General features: G+C 38.5%; 1 protein-coding gene across 2 annotated transcripts in view; it reads right to left on the reverse strand.

Moving 5' to 3' along the window:
• Positions 1 to 931: 931 nt before the first annotated feature.
• The window catches only part of rock2a (rho-associated, coiled-coil containing protein kinase 2a), a 74,358-nt gene continuing 62,731 nt past the window's right edge, over positions 932 to 12,558 (reverse strand). Inside the window, exons 27-35 of one of the 2 annotated variants that reach the window (XM_088934460.1) lie at positions 12,137 to 12,305; positions 11,356 to 11,538; positions 9,963 to 10,036; positions 9,784 to 9,872; positions 9,547 to 9,625; positions 8,827 to 9,094; positions 7,818 to 8,031; positions 4,310 to 4,399; positions 2,297 to 2,421 (exon numbers count right to left, since the gene is read on the reverse strand). In XM_088934460.1, coding sequence (XP_088790586.1) covers positions 4,324 to 4,399; positions 7,818 to 8,031; positions 8,827 to 9,094; positions 9,547 to 9,625; positions 9,784 to 9,872; positions 9,963 to 10,036; positions 11,356 to 11,538; positions 12,137 to 12,305 — 1,152 coding nt within the window. In that variant the 3' untranslated portion in view covers positions 2,297 to 2,421; positions 4,310 to 4,323. Of the gene's footprint in view, positions 2,422 to 4,309; positions 4,400 to 7,817; positions 8,032 to 8,826; positions 9,095 to 9,546; positions 9,626 to 9,783; positions 9,873 to 9,962; positions 10,037 to 11,355; positions 11,539 to 12,136; positions 12,306 to 12,558 lie in introns of both variants that reach the window. The other variant, XM_088934461.1, reaches the window with a different exon arrangement.

The raw sequence follows: 12,558 nt of genomic DNA on the forward strand, positions 1-12,558 counted from the left end.
TTGCCACTGAATAAAAAAAAGAGTCATTTGGATACAATGATATTTTTATTACACAGAATGCACATGAACACAACTTTTCTCCATGCAGTCCCTGATGTATAGTACATATAATACGTTGTGCCTGCTTAACAGGGTCCATCAAGTTAGCTGAACAGTATTCTTCCAACGGTTGTAATATACATAAAGGCTGATCTATGGGCATTTCCTAAGGGAAATATGTAGACATGTTGATGCGGAGTGCTCATCAAGAATATGTGATAGATCCATACTTATTGATCAAAATATTAGCAACACCCCTGGAAATAAGAGTATCTGGGCCCTGGGAGCAGAAGGAGGTGCATGGAACTGAAGAGGCACGTCCCATAGGGTTTTGAAATGTTAGCAGTTCTTTCTAATCATGTTTTTCTGATTGCCAGCAGCTGAGATTGCCATGAGACTAACACGTTCCCCACACCAATCCCCCATTTCTCTGTGCCAGCAGAACCTATATATTTGAAGTGGGTGAGTGTGTGCATGGGAGTGGGTTTGTAACATTCCCATTGCTATGTACTGTATACAGTACATACAAGTTTACCCAAGTGGTAGGATTAGTCCTTTCTGCCCATAGAATTCAATAGTGCATTTACCTATAAGATAAACCCATTTCATCTACCACTGAGTGATGTACAACAGGCATTGTGTGCCAGCAGTCCCATGATGTTCTCAGCACTACGATATCCACAGTATAAACATGCTTAGAATGCCGTAAACACATCTTGCAGGATCGCTTTATAGGAGCAGTTTCATAATGACTAACTTCCAGAAACACATTGTGGAACTTGAGAGAAATTCATGTTTTTCACTTTGAAAACCTTTAAATAGAGAACTGCAGTGTTTTATATAAGCTAACGTCTGATAACGCAAGAGAAACTGCAAATGAAAACAGACAAAAGCAGAAGGCTACAGTTTTATTGTCAAATATGTTTACATTGTCTTGAGCATACGGTGGCTGTATAAAACATGCACTTCCAACATAACATTTCTTAAATATAAAGTGGACAGGCCAATATAAATTATACATTACGTAAGATGGCATGTAAAAGAATATATATAGAATCGCGTGCCATTTCTGAAGCCTGTTTTTGACGGATATGGATGTCCTCACAGCACACTTCTGTAGAGCTATCACTACAATAGGTAAAGATAAGTCTATACAAGAAAAAAAACATTTAAAATGCATCTACAGTATGTTATAATTAAATATTTTAGGGTTTGTGAATTTTATATATATGTGCTGTGAAGGTTTAGTAAAAAGTCACAAAATGTTCTTTTTCTCAAGAATAATAAAATAACATTCTAGAATACACGGAAGGCAGATACAAAATACCAGCACTTAGTGAGGGCAATATAAAGACAATACACAATAGCATTCAATGGATTCTGTTGGGCAATAAGGTCACTCCTTTATATTATAATTTAGATATAAAATGTACATTTTCCTTCTTACATTGCTCTTTGTAGTATTTCCAATCCTCTTAAAAACCGTTATTCAGGTATACATTCAGAGATAGGAATACAGCGATGTAATAGTGATGCATATAAATAGTGCACAAACTCCACTTCACACCAATTATCTGATAGTACTGCAAGTACACATCACTGTTTGGGAATGGGCAAGCACTTTAAGTACAGATTAAGGCATTACACAAGTGAACTTCAACCAAGATCTCACAAAGTTAACTTCCTAATGGAGTAATGTCCTGACAATCAAAGCTGCTAAATATTCACGTGCAGCTTCAGATGACTAGTTTTGAATGCATACCATATAACCTGCATATAGACCACTGTGGTTTTATGAGTGAATAGCTGCACTTCTTGGGTGGGGGAAAAAAGTTATTGAAACAGTTTTGTTGCCTATGTTTTTCCCTCTTTATGTAGTGGAGTCAAGGCAGATAACTGTATATCCAAAGGCGTGAAGATGTGGCATTCTGCTGCGTTTTCCCCAGTCTGATTAAGCGCTCTGAAATGGCTACTGCAGATCCCTGCTATTGCAGTTCATGCCTGAAACTCTTTTGTGAGGGTCTGGGCATGGGGAAAAAAACATGACTGAAACAAAGCATGTTCTTTTCGACAGTCACCAAACCATTCATCCTGTGCAACACATTTCCCAAGACTTGTGCAGATAAAGGGTGGAGACAAAGGAAAAGCACCCATACAGACCAGAGACCCAGTTACCTGACCGAAGACCATACCCACTTGCTTGAAGATTAGTTTTCTATATTGTAGAATAGTGCTGTAAACCACAGTAGAAAGATCTCTTTCTAAAGACGTTATATATACTAGTGTGCATTTGGGATATGTCAAGTAAGATTTCAGTCTTTTTTGTAAGGAAGAAACCCATCACCTTGAAGAGTGACTGTTTTCCATTAAAAAAGGAGTTAGCTGAAAAAACAAGAGAGAATAGCGAGTTAGTTTTAGGGTGCTGAAAAATTCTACTCAAACACTCATGCCACCTAAAATTTTCATCTGTTGAATATAAAACCATTTTTGAAGTCTGTTGTTTAAGTCTCATCTATAACTGTGCATTTCCTGGATCTGTACACTGCAGGTCATTACTTCTAACATTTCTGTCACACTCTGCTAATCCAAAGTGTTTATGAAAAAAAAAACACTGAGCCAAGAATTGTATATTTAAAGCATGTACAGTATGTGGTACTATGGTGTGTCTATATATTAATCTCCACTACAGATTAAAGGCCTAATAAGGAATATCTCAAAAATGAAATCAAATAGGGAAAATGGTGCACATCATAGTTTATTTAAAATCTCAGCTCTGCTGTGAAAAGGGATGCAAGATAACTGAAATTATTTCAGGATCTACTTCACCCTTTAATATTTTGCTTTTACTATAATTCACTGTTTTCTGTGATCTTTACCTATATCTCATTGTACGGCACGTGCAAAACCCGCATCTCCTCCAAAAAACAGACTTTATACTACTCTAAAACTCCTAGCACGCTTCTCACACAGATTACTGCAAAAAGGGATTCACAAACAGACAAATGCCAGACGGACTTCTCTTTCACATGCACTTAACACTGCATCTATCATGCATCTGCAAGTACACACCACAAGAACCTAGACAGTCCTCTCTATTGCATGTTTTATTGTAAAACTACATTTAAAATGGAGACAAAATACAGAACATTACTTTGCTTAATAGAAAAAAAAAATCAGAATTTTATAAGGTCTCCACTGCTGGATTCTTCCCTTTTAATCCGTGGGGGTTCCGGCCTGGGAGGGCTGTGATGAGCATAAAACACTGTGTCAATAGGGATTTAACACAGACCTACAGTTTAATGCCTTTGGACCATGGCAACTCAACACAGTGGACTGCCACGGTCCAATCATTACTGCCTGACCCTTAGAAACGTAGCCCTCTTTAAGATCTGCAAACACTTAATTAGCAAAAAGGCTCAGGCTAGCAGGGTCTTGAGAGTTGTGTACACATCATCTTTAACTGACTTTGTACTTACCGTAAGTGACTCAAACCTTTTAACACCGGGAAATGTTGTATGCCTAGGAATCACTGCAAGGTTTTTAAAAGCCACTCAGAAGCACAACTTTAATGTCACACAAGTCTGTCTTATCCAGTTAAGACAGAAAACAGTTAATGCTTGTGGCACATTCCTTTTCTTGGCAAGCTTTAGCAAGTTTAATTAAGGCCTAAGTTAGTTCACAACAAGTTTCTATAAGCTATTGGTGTTTGTACAGGTAGGCAAGTTTTCTAGAACGACTATAAAAGGAACTAAACTTGCTGGAGCCTGCAGGTTAATAAAACCATAGCCTTGTGCAAGTACGCACTGAAGAAGCAACTTTCACACTGTTCAAAACAAAGCAGCAGGTACACAAGGCTTGTTTGCTTTCCAATTAAGGTCACACTTGAAAAAGAAATGAGAGTAAGAGGACAATGGAAAACCAGAAAGCTCGTGGTTAAGTGCTTAAGAGAAAGAAAATTTAAGATAACTTCAAAAATACAATTGAGTAATAATAAAGCTTTCCATAACAAAGGAAAAAGTACAGTTGTGCCTGGAAGTGATCAGTGTCTCTAGGTGAGTTCAGTATAATTTATAGTTGTAATGAATTTAAATTATCTGTAAGTTTTAAATATATTTTGAAATTAAATCCAACTGAATGAACAAAACAGATAACTGACACAAAAGCAAATCTGAACTGTTTCTCTTACACGTCCAGGCACACCTGCACAGGTTCAGAGAACAGCATGCATCTCAAAATCACTGCAACTTCACCAGCAAGGCAGCTCTGTTACCCCTTCTAATTTCTTCAGAAATCAAACACATCATCATCATCAACATCGTCAAATGACCAATCCCAGTCTTTAAGGGCCAAATCAAGCAATCTGTAACAGGAAGTTTTATCTGAGAGCTCTTCAACAAGCACTGAAGAAAATACAACTGTACTCAAATTTGGTAGCACAGACATAAATTTCAAAGATTTCTCAAAGGCATCAAATTAGTTTTTGTCGGCGTGTCATAAGCCACGATTATCCTTTGTGAGCTGTATGTCTATTTCTAGTCTCCAAACCTTCAATGTCCAGCCACAGTGTTTCACTCGTGTAAACTGCCCAAATCTCACAAATAACCTAATTTTTACACTAGGTCAGTTATCTCGAGGAAAAAACAAAGGGATAAGATAAATTTCTGGCATGTGAAAAACAAAATTAGCAATGAATTAGTATGACATGCAGCACAGTTTTGATTCCAAGTAGTAACAGGTTTAGTGAAATGCAGTGCATCATGTGAAAAAGTAAAAATACTATTAGTAATGCCTACATGCCAATATTATGAAGCAGAAATGGAAACACCCTATTACTTACTGTTTGTATGAGCAAAACATTTATAAGAGATCAGTGAAGAATGATTCGAAGCATGGGGCCAGTGCTACAACAGTTAGCAACAAAAAAAATGTGAAAATGTAGTTAGGTCCCATGTTAACCCATTCAGGGGAAATGTTGGAACACTGCTGTCAGAAGACGTTTATGTTAATATGAAGTTGTTACTAAAACACAATAAGCCCCAATTCTTTAGTTATTTAATTTTATATTTGGGCCACATCTTATTAATCTTATGTTTCTCTTTCTTTATTATTTTCCACACTACATGACCATCCTAAATAAAGCCAATCCTGGGAAAGATGCAAAGGGAAACTAGAAAACTGAGACACAACCTGCTGAAACCCACTGACATTCTTGATGATACACCAATACACTCCCTCTCCGTCTCCTTACATATATCTTTTTAGAAGCTACTTACACTGTAAAGGTGAAGCAAGAAAATGATCAATCCGATATATTTGTACATTCAAGCAAGACATAAAATAATACAGCAAGTAGTTATATTGGCGATCATAACCAATATAATTAGATGAAGCTGGGATAAGGGCATGTACTACATTTAGGGCTGAAGGAAACAAAATATTCTAGTCTTCAACACATAAGATTACAAGGGAACCTGGTATACAGGTATTCATAATCCAAAAGGGCACTGACAAAGTCAACCTAGTGGATGTCTACAAACTGAGCAGAGAAACACAAAACAGAGGACACTTCTGAGACACTGAGAACAGGAGGCACTTCTTTACCCAATGGGTTGTGGGAGAGTGAAAAAGTATACAGCCATGCTGCTAAAGTCAATACAATGGCTTCCTTTAAGAAATGGCTGGATGAGATCCTCAGATCAAATTTAATTATCCTTATGTAAGAGCAAATCCAATAGTAGGTGCAACTCCTACTTTAGATAGTTACAGTTTTACATTTGGTTGTGACTGATAATGCTATACCTGTTTTTAATGGACATAAACAAATTAACAATTAGCAATGCCGTGCAAATGGTACCTAATATCCAAAGTTAGAAACACATAAATATATCCTAAAACAGTTCAAATTGTTCAAACAAGTTCCTAAGTGACAGGTAGTTTTTGAATTATTCCATAACCAATACAACAATAATTATTATATATATGACAAGAAGTTACAGGCGTAGATGTTAGAAAGTGGAGCAGACACAGGCACTAATTAATAAAAGCCTTTCTGAAAAGATGGTGACTCTCTGATTTCCCTGGGGGTGGAATTCCAGAGCTCTGGGGCGTTGCAAGAGAAGGCCCTGTCACCCATAAAGTGAAAAGGAGCTTGAGGGACATCTAGAAGACCAGAGTCAGACAAACAAAGGTTGCGAGGAAGGAAGTAGACAGAGGTACTGAGGTGACAGGCCTTGTAAAGCCTTATACAGTAGGTGAGGGTGAGGATTTTAAAGCTGACTCAAAATCCAATAAGAGGCCAGTGCAAGGATTCCAACAGGAGTGTAATGTGATCACTTGCATGTGACCTGGTCAGTATTCTGGCTGCCGAATTCTGAACATAATGTGCTTTGTCCGGTGTGAAAGACGTTACTGTAATCAATTCTAGAAAAGACAAATGTGTTGACCAGCTTTTCTGTTACAGTCAAAGTTAACATGATACGCAGTCTGGTGATGGAAGAATGATGTTTTTACAATATTTTGCACATAAAGACCAAAAGGCAAGCCAGGACCAAACACCAGACTTAACGAACCCAACTTTGTAAGTAAAACCCCAAACAGAAACGGGTCAGCAATGACTAAGATAAAAGTTGAACCATTTAGGAGTGATGTCAGAAACCCCAGATACAGAAAAGTATCAAGACAGGAGAGTAAGTTTTGCAAAGTTGGGATGAGGCAGGTAATGTAGTAGGGCAATTAGGCTTTAGCAATGATTGATGGTAATATAATTAGGTGAATCCCTGGAAAGACATATACAGAAACAGTGACCAGCTATTATCAGGAAATATTAAAATGAGAAAAGGCATTTTTTCAGATGTATAGACAAAGAAAATCATGTTAATATTATGATTTGACGTTTATATTATCATTAGTTTGTTAATTCAGTATGTGGCTAAAATGTACACCGGAGACATGAGAATTTTGAAAATGACATGCAACATTTAACAGGTGTATTAGGTTAGCAAGTTACAAAACAGATGTTTTACTATTATTATTAGAGCTTTCCTTTCTAATTAAAAAAAAACAGATTAATACACTAGAAGTGGCGCATTCCATGGGACTGAATAAAGGACTGAAATATAAACCGCCCTTTTTAATTAGGTTTTAAAATATTGTATTGATACGTCCAATTCAGTGGCAACCTTAACATTTTTTTATGGACAATCATTACATTTATGCTTTGAAGGCCTGGATAAAATTGCACAAACAAAAATGATCATGGATTTATTTTAATGTGCCTACCACAAATAAACGTTTCGCTTCAGTATGAAAGAAAAACAGAACAGGGCACATTTGTAAAATAAGATATATTTTAGTCTTAGTGGAATCATTAAAAGGTTAACTGTTACCCCCCACACTAATGATCACCACGAACACAGCAGTGCTCTTGGTTAGGTCCAGATGCTGTGCCTTCAGTCTAAAAATGAACTGATACTGAAATGGAAATGCATCTAGGCAGCCGATGGCACCAGTCATACAACTGTAACACCAGTGATAACGTGGAGCTTGCGAGCTCCACAACGTGCAAAAATGAAAATAAACAAGAAAAACAAACCTGAAAAACTGTTATGCAATGATGAACTTTTTTTCAGGGGGAGACAATAAGAAAACCCTCGACTCCTGTTCGGTGTATGTGTGTGAGAAAGATTGTTAAGGAACTTTAACAAGGGCGGTTTCTGTTCTGTGTAATTGCCTGAAACCAGACTGGAAGGGTTAAAAAAAGACAGAACGCCAAACGTTACCTTGGTTTGTTCGGGGGAAGCTGTCGGCTGGGCCGCCGGATGGACTGGTTTGGCTGTACCTTCATGGAAGCGCGGGGTGAAGACCTGGAGAAGTGGTCTGGCGCAGGCGGCTTCTTTGGAATCTTCTTCACCAGCCGGCTGACCCACTTCTGCTGTTCCTCTTGCGAGTTGGCCAACAGCAGCAGATTCTTCGCTGTGGAGACGTCATAGTTCACTGCAAACGGGAGAGCAGGAAACGTTAAAGCGCGGCAATAAGCAAAACGTGCAAACGGCGCAGAAACCAAAATGTCAAAATATCTTAACTGAACGGAATTCTTAAGGGCCAGTTCATTTTCCCCCCACTTATATTTTTTTAAAAACGTGAATTTGCAATTGCAATTCAACCTAGCTCAATGCTGCAACCACGGCACCAGCCCAGAGTGTCCACAGTGTTGATAACATACAGACCTGAGCATCTTCAGAAATTCACACTGATCAAGTGTTCTACTGGGCACATGGAAACTGAAAAATGCAAATTGCAATGCGTCTGGAAACCTGTGTTTACTGCAGCCCCACTTTACAGTAACTGCCTTCACAATGAGACAAGCTGTATCCACATTTCAAACACAAGCTTGGGACCACACTACATCGCCTAAGCCCTGATTGTTACGTACAGAAACCGGTAATAAATAGCATACGTATTTATATGGTTCAGGTGGGTACCGGCATCAGCATGCGTAGGCTCCAAAAGAACAAGTAATAGGTTTATTCCATGCTGAAAAGAGAAGAGAGAAAACACAATGTTCTCAGGCTCCACAGCCGAAACGTTGTGTTTTCTCTCTTCTCTTTTCAGCATGGAATAAACCTATTACGTGTCCGTTTACGTATTTATATGGCACCTTCCTATTTAACAGCACTTTTTATTTAAACATGTTTTAAAAAGTGGTCTAAACAGGATGCCCTGGAGCAACAAATAGCATCATTGCATCGTGAGTACAGACCAACTCGCACGCCCCCTTCACACGCGTACCTCTGCAAGGTGCAATGACCTCCTCCTTTTTGTCCATGTGATCCTTGTGACACTTGATGTGGCAGCGGCGGCACTCCAGAGCAGGGGGCGGCTTGAACATGTTCCACAGGGGCTTCGTGCAAGCCTCGCAGTTGGTAGGGAAGTGATAGAGGGTGGGGATGAACTCGTGGCCTTTGTGGCAGATGTAACTTGACTTTTCTCCTATAGGCAAGGGCTCCACGGGGAATTCCTGATCTTTCTTGCTCTCCCCCTCATTTGCATACAGGATCTAAAATGCAAGAAAAGGCAACAGTTGATTAAAACAGCACATGTTTATCCTTTCCTAATGCTTTTCTTTTTATACCATTAGTGAAACATTAGTAGATGCATATATCAAAGACATACAGACACAAATACAACAGGCAATAAAAATGGTCTGTTGTAACAGTACTGTTAAGCTTCCTTTTTCCAGAACTTGTCAGGTCTTTCAATCCATAATGGCTATTTAATGTCAGCACGGGAAACAGCAAAAGCTTGTCGGTATTACTTAACATATTATCAGAACATTACAGGCATTATATCACAGAAAACGGACAAATTCACAGAATGATGCCTGTAAAAAACTCATGTCTTAAGAGTAATTTTATCAATTAAACCTCCATATCCATATATCTTGTCAAGTCTTGTCAATTCACATTACATTCCCATATTCTCAAAATGATTGTTGCCAATTCAGCTAACCTGGAATATCCTTGGAATCTCTTTGGCATCTGCTCGGTATACATCTGTCTGGGTCACAGGCCGGACATGGAAAAGTTTGCTGAAAATAAAATGGTTTAAATTGCATATTTTTTCAAGATGAAATATCAGAATCTTACATTCGGCATCATTAAAATTGTAACTCGGAAACTATTCGGTGATTTAAAGCAGAAAGTGAATTTGAAGACAGAACTTGAAGGAAATATGGATGGTACTCACTCGATATCTAATACCATGTAAGGGTTCGACTGCTCTTTGTCCTGCTCATTGTTGTAGAAGAGGATCTTCTTACTGCTCACAACAACGTACTGTTTTAGAAAACAAAATGGAAAGTCAGCCACTGCAACAGCTCCGACTTTTTGGTATCTCTGACGTAAGCTAAAGTTGATTCCATGTACCTTTTTCTCCCATCCAAATCTCTTGGTGTTGTTCCTCACTGGTAACGAGAGCCAGCCTTCTAGCCTCGTTGTGTCTACAGTACAGGGTGGGGGGAAAAAAAAGTTATTTTTTGTTGTGAATTATCCTCAAGTTTAACACACTGGCACAAGTGATGGCAATGGTACAAGACAACAGCTACAATGTTTCCAAAGTACAAACAATGGAAAGCATTAAGCAAAGAAAGCACTGCAACCCAGCCAAACAAACATATCATATTCAAACACTTGTTTCTTTTTAAAGCAGGTGAGATTTTCTTAAAGGTCAGAGGGTAAAAGGAGTCCTCTAATCTTGTGACCTTATACACAACCATGGACACATCTTCATACCCTCCTACCTTTTGTAACCCAAAGTGCTTTAATCATTACCACTCAGGAAATGCTTTTGTGTTTGGACTGCTGGACATTAAAATAACTACCGTGTAAAAAAAATCTGACCACGGACTTGTGAAACAACTAAAAATAAAAACCTGACTACAAAAAAGTACTTTTTAGCATTATCCACTATTCTGTTTTACAACTAAAAACAATGTTGATTTAAATTGCAACAATGTCAATGACAAATATTTCACCTGTTAACCACAATCTTCTTAATTTCAATTAGAGCAACTGGAGGAAAGATAAAATGAGTAAAATATTTTTCATAAAGAGAATTTCTACATTTCCTAAGGGATAACAGTAATAGCATAAGTAATATTTTGCAAATAAAGCAGAGGGAAGTGTACAAATGCTGGCACATGATTGTAGCATCTAAAGGTGCTACAAACCGAAAACACACCATGTCTCAAGTTTCATCTCACATGCATTTGCATCAATATGTACATCATAGCCACTCCAGCACACATACAACCACATAAAAAATACATTTGAAGGAATTTAACCGAGTTCCCTGGAATAACGGCAGCTCATAACTCATTTCTTACAGAATGTCAAAATTCCAAGCACTTCACTTTCAGATTTGTTCTCAGAAAAGTCATAAGAAATTTGGAGAAAAGGGCACAGTATCTTCGGGTTGTATTTCTAAATTAAACCTGTAGCTGTTTTTAAGACGTATATTTTTTAAAAATTAAGAGGAAAAAAAGTGTTGCAATACTAGACCAAAAATATCTTCATATACCATTTAATTTATGGTCTGAAGCTACATTCAATTCCCTTTGATGTCACAGGGCTATGGTAAACCCCAAGGCCAGTGACTGCCATGCAACCACTGCAGGTGGATTCCCTTCACAGCATTTCCTTGTCACACGCTGTTAATGCAGACTGAACACACAACCCGTGAGAGCATTAGTGTGGAAAGCTGAAAGGCCTTTTGGGAAACTGGAAGCCATGTGCAGCTCTGGTGCTCCATGCGGGTCACCTGTTATCTCAGGTTCTGATGGAACGTATGTAAGAGCCTCGGGTTCAGGATCTTCCTCTATGTCAGAATCAGAGTCAAAAAGCATTTGGGACCGGGAAGGCTTAGTGTCAATGCTGACAGAAGCAGAGGTGCGTTTGTAGGTGAAAGACATGGACTCCGAGGTGTGGGAATGAGTGATGCGAACTACAGGTTGGCAGCAACGAAAGGAAGACAAAACAAAGGAACAGTGAACGGGTCAGGAACCGGAGATGTGAGGAGGCCTAATATGAACAAAGAAAATATAATACAAGGCAGAGAGAAACAGGAAGTAGCAAAACTCCAGGAGCAAATACTTAGCAATTGTGCAGAACTCAATTCCACATTTTCTAGAAAAGAAACTTGAACTAAATTATAGTTAGACAATGGTTTTATTATTTTCGGTGCTGGAAGCTTGCGCCGCATTTTCTGGAAGTAACTGTAAACATTTAAAATGGCAAGCCTAAACAGGGGGAGGGCAAATAAGAAAAAGTTTTAGCAATTTAAACTGTTTTGGAAAAACTGGCAGGAGTTAATCTGAATTTAGCAGAAATGTCTTGCAGCAAAGCGAAAAGCTTTGAAAGTCACCCTGCTAACTGGAACAGCGACGACAGAGAAACCACAAATATCTTAAGCACCACTGGAGAAATAAACAAAAAGAAACATCTGCACCAAGTGTAACACACAACCAGGGAAGAAGCTCCATGTGTACTGCATGGGGAAGCGCTGTGTGTGCTGTTTTCGGGAGATGAAAGAGGTCTTTTACCGGGGTAGGATTCATCGGTGTCGAAATCCGGCCCACTGCCAATGCTTGCCGAGTCTAAACCGTGAACATTCATGGAGTTCAGCAGGGAGCGGAGCTGCTCGATATCACTGTCCTTGCTGTCCAGAGCCATTTGCAGCTCAATGCGCACCTGGCTCTCATCTGCTATTTGCTGTTAAAAACAAAAAACAAAATGAAAATATCTGTCAGAATATTATATATACATTTCTGTGCACAAAATTGACACAATTAAATTTTAATTTCTGCAGAACTAAGTGAAGAACTGCACATCTACATAAATGAAGTAACACCACAGCTTGAGCTGGAGAAAATCCCATGCATAAAGAATAAATACTGGCAAGATCTTGTGGTAGAAATGTTTGTTTTAGACAATCTTTTATAGGAAAATGCCCAGGGCTGCTTAT

Source organism: Atractosteus spatula, chromosome 2 (genome assembly GCF_055471065.1).
Source record: "Atractosteus spatula isolate fAtrSpa1 chromosome 2, fAtrSpa1.hap1, whole genome shotgun sequence".
Classification (NCBI taxonomy): Eukaryota; Metazoa; Chordata; class Actinopteri; order Semionotiformes; family Lepisosteidae; genus Atractosteus; species Atractosteus spatula.